Consider the following 24,415-nt stretch of genomic DNA (forward strand, 5'->3'; position numbering starts at 1 on the left):
TAGAAAATAGTTGAATATATATTGAAAATATACCTAGTTGTCTGATTATCTGCAAACATTTATACTGATTGAGGTTTATAAAGTGAATATTTAGCATGTGCTCTGTGGTAAGAATCGTATATAGTAAAGAAAATATTATTTAGTGTGCATAGTATGGAAAATGCACATTCAGTTTTTATATTTTTGCAATGTTTGGAGGCACATGGTAATATTTAATGTAGACTCCTGTGTCACATTCACTATATTTTAGAAAATGTCCACAATCACTAAGCCAGATAAAATTATCTTGTGCAGCACCTGAAGCAGTTTCCACTCCCCATGTCCACCCCTAACTGTAGCCACCATTCTCTACTTTGCTTATTTAAAAATTAAACTTTAAGGTTTTAAACGCTGAACAGCATCATAGGACACTCAGCTGGGATAATATACAGGTCTCCAATACAAATAGTGTTGACATTTTCAAATCAACATGAATGAGCATGACACATCCAAAAAAGATGCCTGCAGGGTACATTGGTACTTGCAGATCAATATCACCTGGAGAGCCATAGACTACCAACCGTTGTTCTACAATTCAGAGACTGACAGTATAGTCATCATTACTTTGAAATATGTTCTTGCAATTGCCAATATCAACTTTTAGTTTGTTATATTTTAGATTACTGTTAGGTCCTGGATAAATAGAAAAATCATTCACCCTTCCCCTCTAACTGGCAGAAGCTCACAAAGAGAATACAAAGAATGTATCAAAATTAAATTATATTTTATTTTGCTTTGATGAAAAAGGGTAGCATTGGAAAAATAGAGTATGTATATGTACACAAATCACAGTTACAATCTACTGTCAATTTAGAAAAGTCATTCAATTCCAAGATTAAATTTTCACAAATTAACTAGAATCGCAACATGATGAAATCTTAACTGTGCGCTTTTTAGATACTTTCTAAATCATTCAAAGAGATCATGATAATTCAATAACTTTAGACAGTTGATGGCAGCAGTACTATAATTAAATATCTAAACAGGAGCTGGCATTAACACTACATAAAATGCTTACATTATAAATCTATGTTGTTTATATTCATCAAAAATAAAGAACAGAATGTAATATATTTCCAAGGATTCCTATATCTAACCTTTATTTTATCTACATCTACAATGTTATTTACAAATTAGAAAAAAACACTAAATGTATAATTATGGAGGTGAATAATTTTAACAATAAAGGAACCAAATCTAAAGTTACACTTAAAATGTACTGGGGCTCATTTAAAGACATACACATTTACATAATGTACAGCACCATTTCACCAAAAATGTGTATAGAGTAAAGTTTATTTTAGATTCCTCACAACAAGAAATGGGAGACAGGGAAGGGCTTGAAGCAAGGAAGCATAAGAAGGACATCATGAGATAGTGGCAACAAGATTAGACATAGATCCATATAAAGATGCTCCTATAGGTGGGGTATCTTTTCTTTATAATTCAAAGATACTGTATGTAGTAACCATGATGACTGATAGCAGTACTATTTATCTGCTTCTAACGTGCTGGTTATATTTTGATAATTGTATCTAACAGCTAATACATTAGCTCTGTGGCTATATGAAATAATTTTTTCTACTTCAATTAAATTTTCAATTCGACGACTGTAGGTAAAAATTTGCAAATTGGTGTTTTTAAGGGGAAAGCAAAATGTTTATATTTCATTTTATTGATTTTTTTGTCACATAGAAAATGTGACTATTCCAATTAATTAGTAATGCTTTTAAGACTTTATATTCTATAGCATATATGACACTACATTATATTACAATATAGTGTACAATTGAGTAATGTGACTAGCACTCATAGACAGCTGTTGGAGGTGTTCTGTCCACCATATTTAAATGGTGTAAAAGATTGACCAACCAGAAGCCACAAACTACATGATATCACAGAGATTGCTGCTTCTCTTTTGTCTTCTTGCTCAAAAATCATCCTTAGCCTCTGTTATTGACTGTGGGACAAACAGTGGAGCTCTAAGAAGAACAATGGCTGGAGCAGCCTCAACAATTCCAGTGTATGGCCCATGACTATAGTGAATGTTTCACCATATCTAGAAATGATGCTGAATATCTACCTTTGTAACTGCTGCTGACATCTCTACAAAGGGACTGATGTTATGTTTTCCTCTTATAGTACAAGCTTCTTGTTCAACAACTGCAAGAGACATAGAAGAATCTTTTGCCGAGTAAGTCTTTGCTGCAATCATGTTTTATCAAATTGAAATAAATTAGATAAACAATTTGGAAAGTATTTATGTTATGAATGTTACCTTCTGGAAATTCATAAACTACATTGATATTTGCATTCCTTAGTGTCCAATGTCCCTCTGGGTGCCTTGAGAATGGAAAATCTATTTGGGGAACTGATGTCTACACCGATGTAAGAGAAATCTGTACTTTGCTTTTTATAGAGCAACTTTTTTTAGCAGCGGCAAACAAAATGCAGAGTAAAATGAAAATGATATTGAGTTTATTGGTGTCTTTAGGATTCTTCCATTTGCCGAGCAGCGATACATGCTGGACTACTAACCAATGATGTGGGACAAGTGACAGTGAGGAAGATTCAGGGCCAGACCAGTTATAGTGGATCCAAAAGAAATGGAATTACAGCTAATAACTATGGAACTTGGCCTGGGTCATTTATATTTATCATAACACCAAATTCAGCAGGTATTACTCTACCAAATGACAGTGAGACACACACTATGGGCTCTGCAACATACTGCACACAGTAAATTGCACTGATGTACAGTAATTATGTGAAATTATTCTATAAAACATCAACCCAATCAGCATCAGTTACCATTAATTGTAACATGGCTATAAATATTTCTTCATTATTATTGGCAGATCTTTTTTGATTATTATAATCAGGAGCAATATATTGCATTAGTTGAAATTTTTGATGAGGATTGCTTTAGCAGCACAGTTCTGTATTTTAGATCTTTTTGTTTTTTGCAAATGAAGGTGAATACACAGCAGCTTTGATTTAAACCAATTGAGTTATACACCAGTTCAATGCCAGAGGGTCAATTTATCCATTAGGAATTGACTGTAAGTGGTGTGCTCCCCCACGTCCCCTCTTGATGAGCCTCATCCCAGCTTTTGTCTAGCACTACTCCCCATACCCTGTGCTAGTGCAGTAGGATGCAGCCTCTGCCCTGTTCGTTAGCTCTGCTCTCAATTCTCCTTCAATGTGGGTCTTCTGGGGAATTCACATGTGCTAGTCCACTGGATGTTATTGTCCTACACACCTGGTCTACCTCCTGTATTTCCTTTTGTTTGCATAGTCAAGCCCCCTACTCTTCAGTCATTTACCTTCTTTTACAGTGCCTTGTGCCTCCTTCCCATTATTCCCCATCAGTGTGGCTTCTACCCCTATTTTGCCCTACATGCTTGGCTTTTGATGCCTTCAACATTCTATCGTCCTATGCCATCCAGTTTTAACTACTATGTCTCTAGCCAGGCATAGTCCAGGGCTGCTTCTGCTGCACATCAACACCATCGTAGGGCATCATTTTTTTCTTATTTCTTCTCACTGCATATTTCTTGGTGCCATGTGTTCAGGTTGTGATGAATGACGATTTGTCTGTTGCAGGTGGTCCTGATTCAACTGAAGGTGGTCTGGATGGTGGTTCAGGTTTACCAGACCCTCAAGTAATTGACTCTGTTCATCCTTCAGCTAAATAGTTGCCTGGTCATTCTAGTGCAGGTGAGCATGCGTCTAATTGTAATTTTGATTATCATTTGCACTGTAGCAATGGCAGAATTCTAAAGCACAGGATCACCACTGTAAGTTACAGGTATATCGGGACTTCATGCACTATTTTAAGGACCAGCATAGTAGTCAGCAAAAGCAAGTGGTTGTCACAGTGAGTAGCATTGTATGAACATCATCATTGTACATGAAGTTTGTTCTAAGCTTAGGGAGTGCATTCAAGTATATTATTTTGTCCAAATGTTCACAGAAGAGGACAGATAGGGATTTGAGGTAGCAAAAGGGGTTAGGAGAAGAGGCTATTCACAATTATTTTAATTGGTTAGACCGAATGCTTGTTTTTGACATTTGCTACTTGGTAGTAAGATCTTCAGAACATTTAATTTTCTGAAGGTTATACCTAATGCACAATAATTTGCTTCACAGCCTCATAGCACTGAAGTCCTGGGTTCAATTCCTGCCAAGGTTCAGTGTGTGAAGCTTGTATGTTCTCCCCATGTTTGCATGGGTTTCGTACCAAACTCTAAAAACATACTGGTAGGTCAATTGGCTTCCAACAAAAAATTATCCCAAATGTATGTATGTGTATGTGGTAGGGAACATAGATTGTAGGCTCCACTGGGGTAGGGCCTGATGTGAAGAACAATATATTCTCTGTAAAGCCCTGTGAAATGTGTGTGTTATGCTAATAAATTAATAAATAAATTCACACCATGTAAGATCCCAGAACTGCCCACATAACCTTCATAGCTACCATATATAATTACATTTCCTTTCAGAGTACACATATAAGCTCACAAATTGTCTTTCTTTCACATCCTTCTTATCTTTGGCCAACATTCCTGTGTGACCAGATTATACAGCCCACCAAGAAACTCTGCATTCTGGCTGGACCAAAATGCAATATATAGCACCTATCCTTGTGTATCAATGCCTATCTCCCTATAGATTGTAAGTTTGCAAGCAGGGCCTTCCTACCTCTATGAAGTAGGTATACTGATAAGTGTAATTTTCCAATAAATAAATACTGTAGTACATAAAAATAAATATATCGTAGTTTTCTTTATATGGATTGGGGTTTTTGGGGTTTTTGGTCTACATAGATTATAAATGTAGTGAAACATGATGTATAGAACTGAAGACATAAATGTACCTCTGTAGCTGCTGCTGACAACTGTATATCAGGTTTCATATAATGTTTCCTATTTTCTTGCAGTCCTGGCAGATTAGGACACCTCCATTTGTTGAGCATCTATCCAGTGTATGCATGAATACTGACCTGTGATAGAGGGATAGTGACAGTGGAGAAGACACCAGTTTAAGACAGTTGCAAAGGATCCACAAGAAATTTAGCTATTGACCTGGATATTTTTTTATTCTGGAAACTTTGAAGATTCTTTTGTTTTTTCTTAAAAGCATAGCAAGCTATAGATTGTAAATTTGTGAGCAGCTTCCTTATACCACTTTGTATATCTATTTTTACCCAGTCTCAATTTATCAGTGTTTTGTTCCCATATTATTGCTGATATAAAAATAAATGTTAATAGAAAAATAATATTTATAACAAGCCACTTCTATATCTGAAAATACTGTTCAAGAGGCTCTATATATTGTTTTACATATAGTTATTTTTTTCCTTTACTGTAGCAACTACCTTATGGGAGAAGTGGGGTTAGATAGAGAAGGCATAAGGCTATAAAGTACACAGTTATTACTTGAAAGATATTTCACTTACATAGGCCAAAGTAGAACCAACTTTAAATAGATATATGTAAGTTTGAAAAATGAATGTAACTTATGTATTACCTATTAATCTATTATGCATAGTTTACAAGCTGAATTTATTGTCTGTGTACTTTTATTATTTCAAAAAATATTTATCCTAATAAACAATTTAAAACTTAAAAAATAAACCATACAAATATAAAATAAGTCTAAGTATCTCATCTTTTGAAGTAAAATACTTATACTTATTTGATTTTATGCCGTATTTTTTGTTTTAGATTTACTGTTCAGAAAAATATTTTTAGAGATTTCTATTCTTGATACTGTTTCTTAAATCGATTCTATAAATATTGGTTATTATTGTTCATTGGAAAGCAAATATTATGTATTGTTTTTGATATATGGATGATAAAACGGCAAATACTCTTTTGACATTTTGAATAAAGATTTATTTTGTTGAACTCGCAATAACCAGATGGACATTGTACGTTTATGGCTCATCAAACTGAAATGAGTAAAATATGTTCTTCACTTGGTTTTGAAATGAGTAGGTTATAACTAAGTAAGTTGTTATTAGTAGATGGTTCATTGAACCCCAAATATTTCAAGTTTTATAAAGACTGTGCTGTTGATAATCTAGCAACTTTGGGGATACTACATGAGTATGCAAAATTGTGCAGACAAAACTGTAAAAGATGTATGAGCTATTCTTTGCTGTACTTGAGAAGGCTAATGAACATGAGAACATCACAGCAGACCAGAAGTTGGATTTTGTTGTTCTGTCTCTGACTGATGAGCACAATAAAGCATAATCTGTCTTAAGCAAGACAACAGAACATTTTAGCTCTTTTTATAAGTGTTTCTATTTCTAATGGGGTTTGGAGACCCACTGATTCTTTTTAGGCCCATAATGCTATCAAGTCCAAAGCATAACTTTCATATAAGAAAATATTGCCTCTTGGTGCTCTCTTATGGTTTTAAATTAACCCATATATCAAAGGATTGTGACTGGGGAAAGTATATGCCCCTTTTGAGTAAGTCAAACTTTGGTGCTTTTTCTAAACAAGAGAAATGCATCAAGTGTGTACTATTACATTGGAAGGAAAGTCCTATTAGATTCTGGTAGCTTCATGACCTATTATTATTATTACATTTTATTTATAGAACACCACAAGTGTTCTATAGTGCCATACAGAAAGCAAAACTATAAGACAATACCGGGTAAAACAGAACAATTCAAATAGCATACAAATCTCGATACAGTCACTGATGGAATGTGTGCAAATGAAAAGAAAAGCATCAGCTAAAACCTGTAGCTGTCAGTGTAGGCACAAATGTTAGGTCTAGTTCACCTGAAAAAATAAAAACAGATGACAGGAGAGCCCAAGGAGGATGTGTAGCAGGTCTGCAAGAGAAGTAAGTCTAAAGGGATGGGAGAAACATACAGAATACATAAGGAGTGAGCCAGTGTAATGGGATTTAAGCTGCAAGGTGACATGGTTAAGTGGAGGACAGATATGCTTTTATTAGCAGGTGGGTTTCAATGCCCGCTTGGAGCAATGCAGGCTGGGGGGTAGTCTGTTGGAATAAGAGAGATTGTTCCAAAGGTGAAGGGCTGATCAGGAGAAATCTTAACTTCTGGAGTGAGATGTGGTTACCAGAGGGAAGGAAAGGATGCAGTCTCCAGTATGATGAACTTGATCAAAATATTAAACTCATGCAATTGTGACAAAATACATTTGCTCTTTTTTATAGTTCTTACTCTTCCAATTAGAATATTGTAATATAATGCAATAGACCAAGGCTGAAGGTGCAGCATTTTTTCTAACTCAAAGACACTTGTTGGATGGTGCTGGCCAAATTTATGTTTGCCCCCAGATATTGAGCTGTTTATATCTGGTTCTTCTTCAAGAAAGTGGTGGTACCATTTGGCAAAAAAACATGTGAATTATGGAGAAAAATAGGCATTCTGTTGTTGGTACAGATGTAATATGGCAGGACTTTGTGAAGACAATAAAATCCTTGCACTCAGTGAGATTAATCTCATCTGAAAACTGTAAATAGTTTGTATACCTTATATAAAATGCTTCATCCAGGAGGGATCAGGCAAGGATTAGGTCAGAAATGTAGTAGAGCCCAGGCTTCCCTTTTTCATAATTTATTTTATGTTTTTTTGGGAATGTAAGAAAATCAGCAAATTTGTAACAACATTTTTGCATTTATTATGGATATTTATAATAACCTGGAAACCCACATGAAAGTAAAGTTGAAATAGTTTATTTTCTTTTATTCTGCAGTATTGTTATAATAATGACATATTGTAATGTATCCACACACAGAATGGATAATGTGATGTTAGTTAGAGACAAATGTCAAAAGATGAAGGATAAATAGAAACATTGGCAGTATCTTTCATTGGCAAAATGGGCTGGATAACCCATATCATCAGGAGTTGTACTAGTAAATTGATAACATCCTAAAAAGAGCTGTGATTTGTTGGGGCCCCTATTAATAAGGTAAATAATGCTACACAGTACCACCATTATCACATTATGTCAGTGTGTCTCCAGTATAAACATTATGCCATATAGTGTGCCTAGTATGTTACACAGTGCCTCCCAATATATCAGAGTGTCCACATTATGCCACACAATTCTCATAAGCATTAATATTATGCCACCCAATGCCCGCAGTATGCCACACAATTCTGCCAATATCAATATTAGGCCCCACAGAGCCCCCGATTAAGCCACTCAAAGCCTTTAGTATCAATATTATTCCCACAGTTTTCCCCAATATTCCACACAATTCCCCCAGTAATAATATTATGCCTCAAATTGCCCCCTACAGCACTATGCAAACAATGCCCCCAATATTAATATATTCAATTATTTTGCCCTTCCCTCACCCCCACCCCTTATATGATACATTTAATGATTTATCTCTCCTAATCTTTATAGTTGTACTCACTGACCTGCTTATTGGGTGGGCTGGTTTTGGCACAGTCCTCCTCACATTCCTTGTCAGGAAGCTATGCTCCAGCACACTGCTGACCTGTTCCTTGTCATATTCTTGGGGGATGAGACATAAAAACATGTAATCCCCAAGTGTCAGTATCATGGTGTCATCATTACCAGTGGAGGAATAAACAGTCAGTCAGGGACAAATAGGTGCTGGGCCAGCTACTGGCACTCTGTATGCCCTATGCATTCAGAAGCAGCAGCACAGCAGCCCCATTACAATCCAGGAACAGGTACCACTGCATTCAGAAGCAGCAGCACAGCAGCCCCATTACAATCCAGGAACAGGTACCACTAGGCACCTGCTCTCGGCAGACTGAACCTATGTGAGCGCTCTTTGTGTGTGAGGTACCAGGGGCAACTGCCCCTGTTGTTCTCCCATGAATCCAACCCTGATCTGGAGAATACAGTCTCCTTGCGGTAGCTTCAGAATAGACTGCCCTTTTAAGAAATCATATGTGGTAGGCAGTATACAGTCTACTTTAAGGATCAGGGACAAAGTAGGCAGTTGTAGAGAGTGTCCAAGACCTACGACCTACTGAAAAGGGAGCATGGCTCATCTGGGGAGGCATGGTCATAGCCATTCATAAAAAATGCAAAACATATGTGTGGTGACACAAAGCTGTACAGGGGGTGCCAGTGGCTGCACAGGGGGTACAGCAGTTGCTGCACCCACAGGATTGCAAGGAGGAAGGGACTTGAAGGCCGGGGGTGTCTGCACTCAGAAGGAGCTCTCTTCATAAGACCGACTAGGCTATTAGGCCTAGCCAGAAATAGCCCCTGGTTATTAGCCTAGGCATGGGGTGCCCTGGAGGGGGACCCTGTATTGGGGGGGTCCCCAACTCACCAGGGATCCCTGGACTGATTTGACTAGTGGTCAGGGGTATTGCTTTGGCCAGAGAACCAAGAGATAGAGTTTCCCTGGCTGTGGCATTACCCACCCACTAGAAAGAGCCAGGTGCTGTTTATGGAAATTACGGTGAAACCCTATGCATTTTTTCCCTGTTTTTCCAGAACCAGGATCAGCTCAGAGCCTGATGCTGGCTGTGCTAAGTACAGTGGAATCCTACACATTTTTCCCCTGTATTTACACAATCAGGACTGGCTGTCAAAAGTCTGGGGCTGGTTGTGCTTTTAGGGGGGGGACCCCACATCAACTTTTTTTTTAAAGTAACACTTAACAAGATTTTTACACTAAGATGCATGCATGCACCTCACTGATGTATGCATGCTTCTGTGTCAAATAGAACTGCTCATGCTATAATCGAATGCATGAGCCAATCAGTAGATCTGACACCAATAGATAATCTGTTCTAGTGAAAGATTTATTAGGGTGGGAGTAGAAGGTATACTTTATATTATTGGGATTGAACAGCCTCCATGGGTCTACCACTGAGTGATGGTTTTTGATCATTAAAATATTCTCCTTCTTTTGATGACTCCTTACTTTTGTTAGGTTGGATTTATCTAGCCTTAACTTACCTACACAATTAAAATCTCCATCTATTATTTGATTTGGTGTATATCTTTTTATTAACAATTGTGAGATTAACAGGAAAAAATCATGATTCTGTTCATTTGGTGCATTGATGTTCAGTAACATAAATTTGTTTTTGCAATCCTACGGTCTGATAACTAATATCTCCAACCTGGGTCTGCCACTTTATGGTCTATGGTATAATCAAGGTTTTTATTAAATATTATTGCAACTCCCCTTACTTTTTTTGTTAGTTGAGGCAGTTACGCACTCACCTATCCAGTTGGCATTAATGCCCTTTGTGTACTTAATTCCCAATGGGTATCCTGTAAAAACACAATATCTGATTGATATTTTTTAAATGATTAACCACCTTTTTCCTTTTGATAGGTGGTTCTACATTCCATGACAGAATACGGATCTTGGGCACAGGGTTCGATCTATTTGTCTCTCTTCTGTCTGACATATTGTAGCCTCCTTGATTTCTTTCCCCTTTTACTTTTACTTCCCATTCTTATTTTCCCTCTCCCTTTAAAAGGTCGCTCATGCTCACCTCTCATAACCCCCTTTAACACTGTATATAAAATGTTCCTCTATTTGTAGTTGACTTTGTTCTTCTTTCCTATCAGTACCTCTTTTTCCCACTTTATCCTCCTGATATCCAACTATATACAAATTTTTATTCAAGACTTTTCTTTTTTCATACCCATTTGGAGAACCAGATTAAGGTGCTAACCTAGTGCTTATCTATACCTATTAGATGCTCAACATACATTTTTGCATCTTTAACTTCCCCAAATGTATACTGTTGATCATTTTTTATTATCTTCAATTTAGCTGGGTATGCTATCATGAAGTCATTGTGGAGTAGTGAGCATAGTGGTGTAAATTCTTTTCTTTTCCTGGAAACTTGGGCTGAGAAATCATGAAATATTAAGATTTTAACACCATACAGTGTAAATGATGGAAGTTTTCTATATGCCCTCAAGATTGCTTTCTTGTCTCTAAACTTCAGAAATCTTGTGAACACAACTCTAGGTCTCTGTATTCTCTCGGCGTTCTGGGCCTAACCTATGGGTTCTTTCGATTATTACTTCTCCTAGGGTTTCTCCCAGCATGAGGGCTTCTATTATCTCCTTTTGTAATACCTCTATTAGTTCTTGACCTCTAACCTGCTCTAGGCTTCCTATAAATCTGAGATTATTTCAACAATGTCTATTTTCAAGATCCTCTATTTTCTCTTCAAGAGTTTCTATCATTGATGTCTATAATTGAAGTTGTTTTTGGATTTTTATTGTTCTATCTTCCATATCGCTAACTCTTTGTTCAACTGAGTCAACTCTCTTGATATTTACCTCAAGTGTCTTAATTACCGAATTTAGAGATTCTTGTAATAGATCAAATTTTTGGTCAGTCATTAGCACAAACTGTTTTTCTATCATGGGCAGTAAAATAGATAATACCTCCCTTGCCACTTCTGCTGCATTTGACATATTAATAGAGTTTTCAGGCCCCGTTGCATTTAATTATTCTAGGTACACAGGTATATTTTTGGGTGAGTGCAGATCGCTCTGCCTGGGGTTTACTGTTCCCCATTTTAGTACCACCTGTTTATCCAAGTACCTTTTCATGCTCAATTTGCTATCAAGAGTTTTGTTTCTGTAAATTCAACTATTAGCACTACCCGGCCCTTTAAATCAGTTTGTTCAACTTTATTAATTACTATCTTATCGTATATACTTTAAACAGACACCCATAAAGAGTTAACCCTCATATAGGTCTCAACCCATCAATCTAGACAAATACTAATAGCAATATTTATCTATACAATAGTCAAATCTTTGTTTTCCACTCTTAACAATTAGCTGGTTCCACAGACAACATCAGTCACAAATAAAAAATAATCTGTATTCTAGATCAAGTGAAGTCAGTAAACTCCTCCCTCACTGCGCAGTGCAAAGTCCATACCTAGACTTATGCACTGCCATCCTTCATTTTGGGAGGTGCCTCCATGATCTCCAATATCAATGGGGGCCATGACAATCACCGCAGCACTGCTGCATACACCAGCATAGGTGTCGCACATCAACATAGGTGCCCGCTGCCTGTTGTTAGGCAGACAAGCCAATTACTTGCAAAATCACTACATGGCCCCCCAAGGATATATCATCTTCACACCACATGATTATCTTTGTACCATTATTATGATTTAGTTTGCAATTGCATTCCCCACCCAAAGCTAGGGCCTGTTTAGGAACTAGCCCGCTACCAACTACCCGCCTACTCCCTGCCCCCTGCTAGTAGATCCTCTATAAACCATGCTATTCTGTAATCTGACAGATGTACTTCATTTGCCATGTATAGTGATTCCATTGAAGCCACTATTCATGTGTGCCTAATCACCTTATCTCCTAAGTTGGTTATGAATTTGCCTATTATCCTATTGACCTGCCACCCTGTCCTGTGCATAACTGGCCCTGCTGCTGGCTGCCACTGCCTTTTATGGAACTATGTTTGACCAAACCAGGAGTGCGTCCGGGCCAACATGAATGTGCCTTGCTTAGGTCTATTTTAATTCCCCTGACCAGGCTCCAGAAACTTGTTCTGCCTAAATCATTTCCCCCCAAATGTAATACTGTCCTCCTTGGATATCTGTATTGCCTAGCGGCCCTAGCAGTTTCTGCGTCCAGCTGTTCCCACCTTATTCCTCTCCACAACCACCTGATTTGACCCTGCTGTCTCTCTGCAGTCTGCACTAAACCATTCTCCCTTACATATCTCTCCACCCAGAAGATAAAAGAATGCACCATGATCCAGGTGTCTCCGACCCCACTGTGCAGTTCTGAAGTTTGGAAAAAACATGTCAGTAACAATGTAATGCACAAAACTTTCAACCCCTCTTCCTTTGTTCTAACTACTACAAATGTGTGCCCACTTGAGGTTCAAGACCCTTGAAGGGGGTAAAAACAAAAACCTCATATCTAGGGCCAATTGGAGAAGATTGAATTTATAACGACATGAGTAAAAATAAAACCCCCCTCAGAGGTGCATCCCCTCACTTCACCCGAAATCATGATGAGTATGAGCCAACATCTGCCTTCTTCCCTGGTCTAATGTAACTCTTGTAACTTTTTCCTTCCATAAAGTTGGGAGAAGAAGCAGAAAGCTGCATCTTTTCTTGTATAACCCCTGACAACAAGCAGGAGACCCCTGGCAATGAGCAGGAGACCCCTGGCAATGAGCAGGAGACCCCTAACAATGAGCATGAATCCCATGGCAATGAGCATGAGACCCCTGGCAGCAAGCATGTAAACCCATAGCATAAAACCCTTGGCAACGAGCATGAAACCCCTGAGAACGAGCATGAAACTCCTGGCAATGAGCATGAGACCCCTGGCAACGAGCAGGTAATTGAAATGTAATTTGAAGCCTTACTATGGGGCATAAAATGGTGTTAGAGGCATAACTGTTTGTGGCATAATGTGTAATGGACATTAAAGTGTGTAGCACAATGTGTACTGGGCATTACTATAAGGAGGAAAAATTATAATGTAAACTGTCAATGGGGGGTGGAGGTGCATTTTTTAACTTTCCACACTGGGAGCCAAATTGCCTATAAACATGCCTGCATTAGTATTAAGAAAATGCCATGGGGGGAGGGCACCAAAACTGGCAGGCGGCAAGCAAAATATTAAGTGCACAGTTTCTCCATCTAAACGTGACCTCTGTAGATGCGGCTCTGAATCGAGGAACACAGCAGCTTTCACTGATGACCCCACAACACTCCCATAACATGCCCATGAAACACTCTTTTTGAGTTCACTTCAGGTTGCCGCCCAGGAACGCCCATCACTCCACTGCTCCATTTGCAATGCCATCTGATCCAATCGCACCAGCATCATTGTGTGTACACTCAGGGTATCACATTTTCTGTACTGGCTTTCTGAAGTTCTAGCACATGTGCAGTTGCTACAAATCACATTGAGCAAGTTTTATGCCAAGATGCCTTGTTATTTATATTATTTATATAAAAACACTTGAATTACACAATAAAGTGTACATTGCAGGCTTATTCTGGTTAGACTTTTTTGTCATTGGCTCTGTAACCAACTATTTGGAAATCCCCTTTTCAAAATCGTGCATTTGCCACTGTATCTATATGTGTATACCCATGTATACACATACCTAAATGCCTAACTTCTATCTATCCGTGTGTGTACATTTCTATATCTATGTACATATAGCTTCCTACATGCACATATATACCTGTAAGCTTACCCTTACATACCACTAGATCCATAGATATGTGCCCATGCACATACACATATATATCCCCATCTACCTAATATATAAATGTATACACACATATATCCAATTATGATGTACCTACCTACACATACATGTCCATCCACATGTAAATGAATACCCATACATTAAAATGTGCCTACTCCATAATACATTGACCCATAATTCTATGTATAAATTAACATATCTAATGTATATATATATCTATATATACAGTATATCCATACATATGCCACACCTACAACATACATGCCACACCTACCCAATAAAAAAAATACTATATATATACATATATATATATATATATATATATATATATATATATATTGTGATAGGAGCAGTATAGAGGTTAGGGATGGCATGTATATGTGTCCCAGATTTCTGCAATATGTATTTTAACCCCCAGGAAAAGTCTATTTTACAAGTAGATCTGAGTGTCGGCTTTTGGTAAAAGCCGGAGACTGGGTCCTGGGGGTGTGGATGTGAGAGAGAAGGGAGGACTCCATCCACAGGGCCATTTCAGGTGTTAGGCCTTTAAGCCTTAGAGCATGCTAATTAGGGTTTACACCTGGAAGTGGCCCAATATAGCTGTGTAACAGTTTTGGTGCAGTGTCTCACACACCCTGGGGAGAACAGACACTGAGGTTTTCTTCTGAGACACTGTGACATTGGTATGTACTATGTTTGTGGTAAGGCAGTAGGCCCTGCCACATGTAGAGAGGGAGTTACCTATCTAGTTAGTGCCAGATGAGCTAGGGTTTATTTTTATGTTTTGTTTGTTTGATTATTGGTGTCACTAAATAAAAACTGGTGCTGACCAGATTGCACGAAGACCCTCAACTAGTGCTGTTTCCTGGCTGCTGTGGGTAAGGAGATGTCCATCTACCCCAGGAGAGGGACCCCTACCCCGATTATATCACTATATATATATATTTATATATATATACACAGTATTAATACAGTATATACATACATACACACACTTAAATACCTGCTCACAGCAATACTTACATGTACCTTTTCATACACGTAAGATACCTAACCCCCCAAATGTATACATAATTATATGCATATGTGCACACACACAAATACAGCTATATACGTATATGTCTGTACACATATGCATATGTAAGCCTACCTATATTTACACATCAACATAGAAACATGCCTACAGTATTTTCTTATTCCTACATACATGCACTGACCTCTGCATGTCCCTCAGTAGGGGGGATTGTCTACGGTTAGGTGAGGGCTGTTTAGAAAGGGGATGTGTTGTGTTTGTCATTGAGAGGTTTTTCTGCCCTAGAACATTATACCAAGAAAGGAAGGGGGGGCAGTTAAGTTGAGACATGGGAGGTTAAATGTAGTGGTGAACATAAAATGGCCTGCCATCAATAGTCAATGGTTTTAAACCATTAGTAGAAATAATCAATGGTGAGCATTGATGTTGTTCCATTATCAGTTTCTGCCTCCCAATATTCCCTTGCTGGTCAAACACATTCAACATCGACATCTGTCCATTGCGGACTGTCAAACCATCGATGGCAGAGGACTAAGCCCTGGTTAACTATGTATATGAGACTAAGAAGACACAATTTGGATTTTTGAGAAAAACAAAGAAAAATCCACATCGCTCAAAAGAGAGCAAAAAATAGGGAATAGCAAAGAAAGCATGCACAGGAATCAATAGAGTAGAAGACTGTGCCAGGAAGATGCCAGACTCGGGACTTTAAATTAGAGTCTGTGTATTGTTATGAACAAAGGAAGGACACAGGAGGGGAGGGGGGAGAACAAATTGGCTTAAAAGAAACCTTGCAGCTTACAAGAAAACAGAAGACCACATATATTGTTAAAAGATATTTGAAAAGCAAGCCACATATAGGTGAGGACAGAGGGAGCGATAAGTCAAATAGATATACAGTACCATCAAATTACTAAATTTTGAGACAAGGGGGGGAGGGGGTGATGGGGACAAAGAGCTAAAGATATGTGGCACATGTTTGGTGAATGAACAAACTGAGTGCTGGCCTGAAGCAATTTCCCTGATCAGGAGGCTCAGTTTTGTTATAAAGTGTATAATGGATGAGACTTGCCGGACCAATGTAATGTAACTAACATTACCTGAGTTCAAATTAGGCTGGTTGTTTTTATGAAAAAGTTTAGAGAAACAGACTGGTGGGGAATTGTACTTACTTCCTATTAAATGCAGCAGAGGGAGCTTAAAGTTGCTTGGCCAAATGGCCTGACAAACTGGGACAGTGAAACTAGGGAGCACAAAGCAGTCAAGGGATGGGGCATTTATGAGAGGGGCTGTGTTAGGGAACTGAATCTGACCCATACTTTACTACATTTACTACGATATACAGCGATTCTCAATCATACATAATGCAGCGATTGCTTTTGCACAATGCAAACCTTATTTAACAATTCAAACAATAATGCACAGCAATTATAAGACATACATTCAACGATTTATGTTCAAAATGCAAACCCTTATCCTAACAACTTAAACTATAATACTCAGCAATTATATAACAGCACTTGATGTTACAACATGCGAATGATCCTGATAAGGTAAGACTAAGGACCTGATTCATAGCTGCACGCTAGATGCGATTGCTCGCTCCAGCGTATGCGTCCAGTGCATGCCAGCTAGGTAGGCGATCGCACGGCAAGGCATTAACACGCCCACTATGTCTTGGTTATCGATCACTTTGTGTATGCAGACGCCCACCAGCCATTCATAAGACGCCCACTTGCGCACGTCATCTCCTGGAAGTGCATGAAAACATTGGTACATCGAGCACCTTCGGATGTGCTTGCAGCACTTGAGGTTGACTATACCTGGCCGCAAGCACTGCAATCACTTCAGTGTGAAATACAAGTAGGTGACTAGTACAATGATGCTGCCTGTTAATCATGCACACCTCTGAAACGGCATTGAAACACACAGGCAAGCCTGCATTCATAGCTCCGCCACTCCCCCATTTCTAGTGCCCTGCGCCTTTGGCACCCACAAATGGCCTCTTCTGTCAACTGGGCTGTCTTTGCTGGGCGAGCGACCGCTTCCCAATCTAATGCAGTGGTTGGCACACGTACATTGTGATGCATACGCATGTGCAGAATGCAATTATCGGCCAGTTATGAGCAATCACATCCTAGCGAGCAGGTCTGAATCAGGTCCTAAGTATGTAATAGCTATGAAGAAATAGACTGAGGTTAGGGGCTTAGTCAAGAAGGATGAAAGTATAGGTTTATTTATTTTTTTATTAAGATAGGGGAAACAGCTGAAAGGTACTGCAATGGTAGCTGGAACTGGAGTAGGGCAGCTTTGGGATGGCACTGCGAGCAGGGTAGAAAAGAGTATTTGCTACGTAGACAGAGAAGAAAATTATTGTGACTGCTATATAAATACTGTAAGCTTGTCATAAGCAATATTCTTGTTGAAAGGCTTAGAACATAGGTGAAGCTAAAGTGGACATAAGATATAAGAGACTTTCTGGAGTTTGCAAGGCTGTGTATCAAAGTGAACACCAGTTGCTAAATAAGCAATCTCCTCTGATTTGTTATGCTGTACGGGAAAGTGAATGCTAGTCAGCAAGCGGACATGGAAGAAAAGCACTGGGAATATGATACAGACTTATAAGCTTGTTATAAACAAAATGCCTACTGATTGAATATCTAAGTTGGGTATTTGTGCATAGCTGGCTGTGAAAAACATTGAGATAACTCTTATTGATAGAAGATAATATAAGCTACAAGAGACTTTCATTCTTGTTTTAAGGTGTCCCATTGTATCAATCATTCATGATTTCATACATAGAGCATACTTTACCCATAACAGGCAACATAACATTTATCTCTTTCAAACTGTGGCTCTATGGACAATATCCTCAATATTTTCTCAACTTGCCCACTTCTGAGGTCTCTGTGGGAGGAATTGTTTGTCATGATTCATAAACTGTCAGGCACCCCACTACCTATGGACCCTTTCACCACCCTGCCACACTTTTATCCAGGTGACCTGTCGATGAGAGATAGATATCTTATGGGTCACATTAAAATTGCCATTAAGGCCTCCATAGCACAACTGTGGAAGACCACATCTGTGCCCAAAATATTGGTTTTAGAAAATAAGATCCAAAAGCATTGTGGTTTTATAACTGCTGACTGTAAATATTCTACATCTGCCTCATCTCTCCTTATGAAATGGTTCAAATGGAGTGACTGCCAGGAGGAGAAAGGTCTTAATTTCTTCCAAAGTTTTACTGCTGTGTAATTTGATTTATGGTAGAACTGCTATGATTCAGTTCTTCAAAATGTTATCAGGATTTACTCCCCTATGTGTATCCCCATATATATGTTTCTTTAAACTTCAATAAACATTACTGTGGAAAAAAACTGGTATGTATTCTAAATTTGGAAACCATTAAAAGTGGATGAAAAGGTGTTTTAGTGGAATCAGTATGATTTACCGCCGGCTGCATTGAGTGAAAATCCCAAAGCTACAAAAGGTAAGTATAACTAAAAAATTTTTAACCCCCCCCAACCCTCCTTTAGGGGTGCCTAACCCTAACCTTCCCTCCAAGTTCCTAATCCTAACCCCCCTTTAAATTCCTAAATCTAACCCACCTTCCCTGCAGCCTAGACCTAAGTCTCCCAGGAGGGTGCCTAACCCTAACCTCCCCCCAGGGGTGCCTAACCCTAACCCCACCTTCCCTTAGCCTAATGCCAACCACCGAGGGGGTTGCCTAACCCTAACTCCCCCCGGGAGCCCCTAACCTAACCCCCCATGGCTTACCTTTGCTCGGTAATCTGGGTGTCAGGCTCCTGGCATAGGTCTAATGACAGATGTCGGGATTTTGACACCTGTCACTTGTTCCTTGACAGGATAAGATAGTCGGGAAGCCGGCTGTTGGGATTTCATCCGTCGGCTTCCTGACTACTTCCCGTTTTATGAGAGGATTATATCCTGACTTTTGTCACCCCTGAGTGGATCTTTATTGAGACCAACATATAAATATTAGGTTAAAAGTATGCACAATGCTTAGCCTATGACCATAAATAGTTGCATTATATGCTACACTATGTTTCTTGTTGTTCTATGTTTATTTTTTAATTCTATTTGCTGGCAAAAATCTTACAAGTGAAGCAGATTGTATACAGTTAATCAATTATTATTATTTATTATATGTAAACACTAGCGCATTTGAGGGTTTGTTGTATGTATATATGTACAGTATATGCATGTATATATTAGAGATGAGCAGTTCAGTTTTGACTTGGTTCTATTCACAAAATTAGCACAAGTTTGGATTTATCTAATTGGCTATCTGAAACACATGACAGCTGAATAGCCAATATGTTGCCATTTTTTAAAATCCGAACATAACTAAGTAAAACTGAATTGCTCTTCTCTAGTGTAATTATATATATATACATATTAGAGATGTGTGCCGACCCCCATATTTTGGTTTAGGTTTTGGATCTGTTTCTCCTTGTGTTTTACATCTGGATTGGTTTTGCCAAAACCAACTTTTGCGTGTTTTGTTTTTGGGTTTTGGATCTGTATTTTTTTGTAAAAAATTATAAAAACAGCTAAAATCACATAATATGGGCTTTTGTTTGTTCCTACAGTATTATTAACCACAATAACATTCATTTCCACTCATTCCCAGTCAATTTTGACCACCTTACAGCTCACAATATTGTTTTCATTCAGTTTAGGCCCACAATTTGCACTAAGCTAGCTGGCTGACTAAGCTAAGCAGCAACAGTGGGTGTCACAAACATGTGGTAGTTCAACTTTCAACATGGCACATCAGGAAACAAATGTTTTTATTATTCAAGAGGCCTGAGGGAGTTGGAGTGTGTATGTAGTTGAAGGCAGGGACAGGAAGTATTGATTGGTTATAAAGTTAACTTATTTTTGTAAATTCCAAAGTAAGTTTATGAGGGAGAAGGGGAGGGGAAGAGGGGAAGCATTTACAAAAATTATTTTATTCATTCACATCAGTCCTTGCCCAGAAGAATCCTTGAGCACCATGCCTGCTTCTGCTGCTGGGAGTGGATTTTCATCCAAGAAGGGGACTAGGAAGAGTGCTTTCGGAAACAATTGACTGTTAAATAATCCTTTGCAAAGATTCTTGAAAAGCATTTCCCAACCTGTACATGGACATTAAAAAACATAGTTAGTGGCCTCCAAACTGCCGTTGTACCCACTGTCCACTTAACCAGCACAGATATGTGGATAAGCAGAACAGAGCAAATGCAAGAATTAAGATTTAACGTTTAAGTCTTATGGTATGTCTTGAGAATCCTTGAGCGCCATGCATGCTGCTGTGAGTGGATTTTCATCCCAGAAGGGATGAAGACATTGTTTCTTTTTTCGCAATGTACACAGATCTGAAGAGCTGTTGATAAGCAAATTGTCAGCTCAATTGACACGTGATGCAGCGATAGCTTCTCCTTCAGTTTCTCCAGCAAGTGCATCTGCCAAGAAAAAAACTAAACTTTCAAAACACCCACTGGTGATTCAGATTTTCCAACACAACCAAGTGTTAACTTTTGACATCTGGTCAGGTCAGAATTTCCTACAATTAATGAGACCTCTGCCATGACTCCATCTGGTATGGTCACATTCAAAGAATGGTTGAGGACTATTTAAAACATTTTAATGATAGCATCCAAATAGTCATGTCAGACAGTCCATTTGACTACTGGCAGGAAGAAAAGGTAATTTGGAGGCCCTTGCACAAACTGGCTTTGCTTTACTTGAGCTGCCCACCCTACAGTGTATACTCAGAAAGAGTTTTCAGTACAGCCAGGAACTTTATCAGTGATCGACCTATGAGGCTACTTCCCCAAAATGTGGAAAAGATGAAAAAGTAGTAGTAGCAGCAGTAGTAGTAGCAGCAGTAGTAGTAGTAATAGTGGTAGTAGTAGTAGTAGTAGTAGTAACAGTTGTAATAATAGTAGTAGTAATAATAATAGTAGTATAATTAGCAGCAGTAGAAGTAGTAGTAGTAACAGTGGTTGCAGTAGTAACAGTAGTATCAATAGTAGTATTAATAATAATAGTAGTAGCAGCAGCAGCATTAGTAGTAGTAGTGGTAGCAGTATTAGTAGTAACAGTATTAACAATAGTAGTAGTAATAATAATAGTAGTAGTAACAATAATAGTAGTAGTAGCAGCAGTAGTAGTAGTAGTAGTAGTAATAGTGGTAGCAGTAGTAGAAACAGTAGTAACAATAGTAGTAATAGTAATAATAATAGTAGTAGTAACAGCAGTAGTAGTAGTAGCAGCAGTAGTAGTAGTAGTAGTAGTAGTAATAGTGGAGGCAGTAGTAGTAGTTACAGTAGTAATAATAGTAATAGCAGTAGTAGTAACAGTAGTAATAATAGTAGTAGTAGTAGTAGTAGTAGTACTAGTAGTAGTAGTAGCAGCAGCAGCAGAGCTACAAATTCTACGAGAAAGACCTTTACTGTCAATTATGTGCAAAAATTACAGAGGATGTTATGATGTAGATCATTGATCATAATGTACATCACTGCAGATGATGTAACAGGGTGGAGGTTCCTAGATGGTTAAGGTCCATAATTTTGGCTTTACAACTGGTTCAGATGCCTTCACAATTGTGTTTCTGGTCTTATGCCCAGGCATAACCCCAGCCTATAAGCCAAGTTTATATAATTACCCCAGCCTATACCATCACCCCAGCCTATAATATCACCCCAGATTATTTTACAAGCACCCAAGCCTATATCTTCATCCCATCCTGTGTTGTGTATAAATTATAGCTGCGCTCCCTGTTAGATTGGGAATTCATTGCCCACTTTAATGGATGTGAGCTCCATTTTAGTCCATATCAACACATCACCTACACATCTTCTGACCTGGGCTACAGGAGGAGCAGCTGCACTGTGGAATACGGTTGCATGGAGTTGTCCCTCTGACTCACTGAAATTCAGGTAGAGGAGCCCTGGGTAGGGAATAGGGACACTATATCAGAGAATGCAGTTTTAGCTGCTTATTTAATTTTTTAAACCATATCCTCTAATTTCACATTTTGAAAATATGTTTATGTGAATCTTAGCTGAGGAGTTTGTGATGTCATTATGTTTAATATATTATGTACATAATTTAGCACTTTGTTGTGGTCTTGTAGTCGGCATGCATTTTTTTATTGCTAACTTTTTGTTATTAAATTGTAAAATTGTGGAGTTTCCACTTACAGTGTCACAAGATTTCTTCTTCAGGGTCCATAAAGTCCAAAGGATCTAAGTTTGGGTGTGTAGTGGAAACGATACCCCGCCTTCAGCCACAGGCATTTCGTTTTTTTGTTTGGTGTGGCAAGGTGCACCTGTTGTACAGCAGGACTGCTTAGGCAGCCCCTGGGTTTTTTCTTTTATGATTTATTTAAGTTTTTTTAACTACTGAGTTTAGCCGTACCAGGCACCATTAATGACGCAGGCACTGCAACTCCTACTACCTCTGCCGGCAGCAAAACACCAATACCGCTATATGCCCTGAGTTTTTCAGCGTGTCTCAGTGTGGCTTAACTCGTGCCTCTGTGTTGGACTGCAGTCAGGCATGGAGATGACAGGTAAGTGCGCAGCAGTCCTGGCATCCGATGTAGGAGACATATCGGGTGCAGCTGCGGGTGAAAGCCTTGTGTGATGTTTCCTCACTAAGGCGGCCAGGTCCTTATTGTCTGTTGCCAGGGATGGGTAGTAGAGGCACTAGAGCGCACTAGTAAGTGTCTACTACTATGACTATGCCAGCATTCCCATGCCGCCAAAATTGCACCTCCCCAACCCAGTCGCAACTTCTGGTATGGATTTCAGCATCTGGGCCCTCATTCAGAGCCGTTCGCTATTTGCGGTCGTTCGTTTAAAAACAAGGGGTGGCTATTCAAATGATCCATACGCACATTGCAGTCTGTTCACACCTCTAAGTCTGAACGAACGAGCAAAACATACGCTCGTTTATTTGTTAAAAACGCCCCCTGGCCGCTCGCACCATACGTCATGTCCGCTATTTATTAGATTAATCGAGTACATCGACCAGCGTATGAACTGCTCGCTATTCTTGTGGTTGGTGTTTGCTACCACAAATTTGCGAGCAGTTCTGGCTATAAAATAACCCAGTGACGTGGACAATGACGCTGCTGTTTTAAATATACACACCCATAAAACGCCCGTTTTGACCTTTAAGCACGCCTGCGTTCGGATCTCCACTCCCCATTTTCAAGCACCTTCCCCTGTTACCACCCACATACGCCTCATTCTGTCACTCAAAATAGCAGGCACTCGCAATTTAGCGTACAAACGATTTTCGGCCGCACTGACTGGTTCGCGCATGCGTACTAAAAACCGTACGCATGCGCAGATGTGCAAACATCGCTCGGAACGAGCGTACTGCCGCTAACGAGCGGCTCTGAATGAGGGCCCTGGTTTGCTATATTTGCCCACCTCATGGTGAGATGCTCACAGATTGCATTTGCATGTGTACTGTGATAGCTGTTGGTCTCAGAGGTTGGTCTGTCTCCCTGTATACCTCTCCTTTGGGTCTAGTAAATAGCACTCTGTACACTTCCATTACCCCTGCAGGGCTGGTCAGTTGATAAAAAGTCCAAAAGCAATTGTGCATATTTATGCATTGTATGTGACTTTAAAGCTAGCTGCTGTATTTGTACACCCCTTTTATTTCCAAACTGTCAGTTATACCTATCACTGTGTTTCTCCTCATCCCTGAGGGTGTGGGGGGTTTCATTGATAAGGGGTCACATTGCATTTATACTGTACACCTTATACCATTTATACATTTGTCATGTCTAAAGGTGTAGGTGAGAAGGATGATATGTTAGTACTAAGCTCATGTGTGTCTTGTCTGGCAGGCCTGTCTGAGAAGGATGTTAACCAGGATTGATTGTGTAGCCACTGTTTTAAACAGTTATCTGTTCAATCCAGTACATCTAGGGCTCCAGCGCTAGAGCCACCCAGGTGGTATCAGGTTTTATCACACTTAGTGGACAAAATCGCAGAAGCATGGGCTCCGGCTGCAGTATTTCCTCATTCTATGATGTATTCACAGCAGTTGCATCCTTTTATATTTATGCCC

At 39.0% G+C, this 24,415-nt stretch overlaps 1 protein-coding gene across 1 annotated transcript in view; it reads left to right on the plus strand.

The window, feature by feature from the left end:
- Positions 1-24,415, plus strand: part of LOC148506210 (uncharacterized) — a gene marked incomplete at its 3' end in the record, with an annotated part of 97,298 nt that overhangs the window by 64,210 nt on the left and 8,673 nt on the right. Inside the window, exons 20-24 of the mRNA XM_088447129.1 lie at positions 2,182-2,233; positions 2,361-2,427; positions 2,534-2,717; positions 3,646-3,704; positions 3,806-3,919. Coding sequence (XP_088303255.1) covers positions 2,182-2,233; positions 2,361-2,427; positions 2,534-2,717; positions 3,646-3,704; positions 3,806-3,919 — 476 coding nt within the window. The remainder of the gene's footprint in view (positions 1-2,181; positions 2,234-2,360; positions 2,428-2,533; positions 2,718-3,645; positions 3,705-3,805; positions 3,920-24,415) is intronic.

The sequence above is a fragment of the Taudactylus pleione genome, unplaced genomic scaffold (assembly GCF_031769625.1).
Source record: "Taudactylus pleione unplaced genomic scaffold, aTauple2 ptg000421l, whole genome shotgun sequence".
Classification (NCBI taxonomy): domain Eukaryota; kingdom Metazoa; phylum Chordata; class Amphibia; order Anura; family Myobatrachidae; genus Taudactylus; species Taudactylus pleione.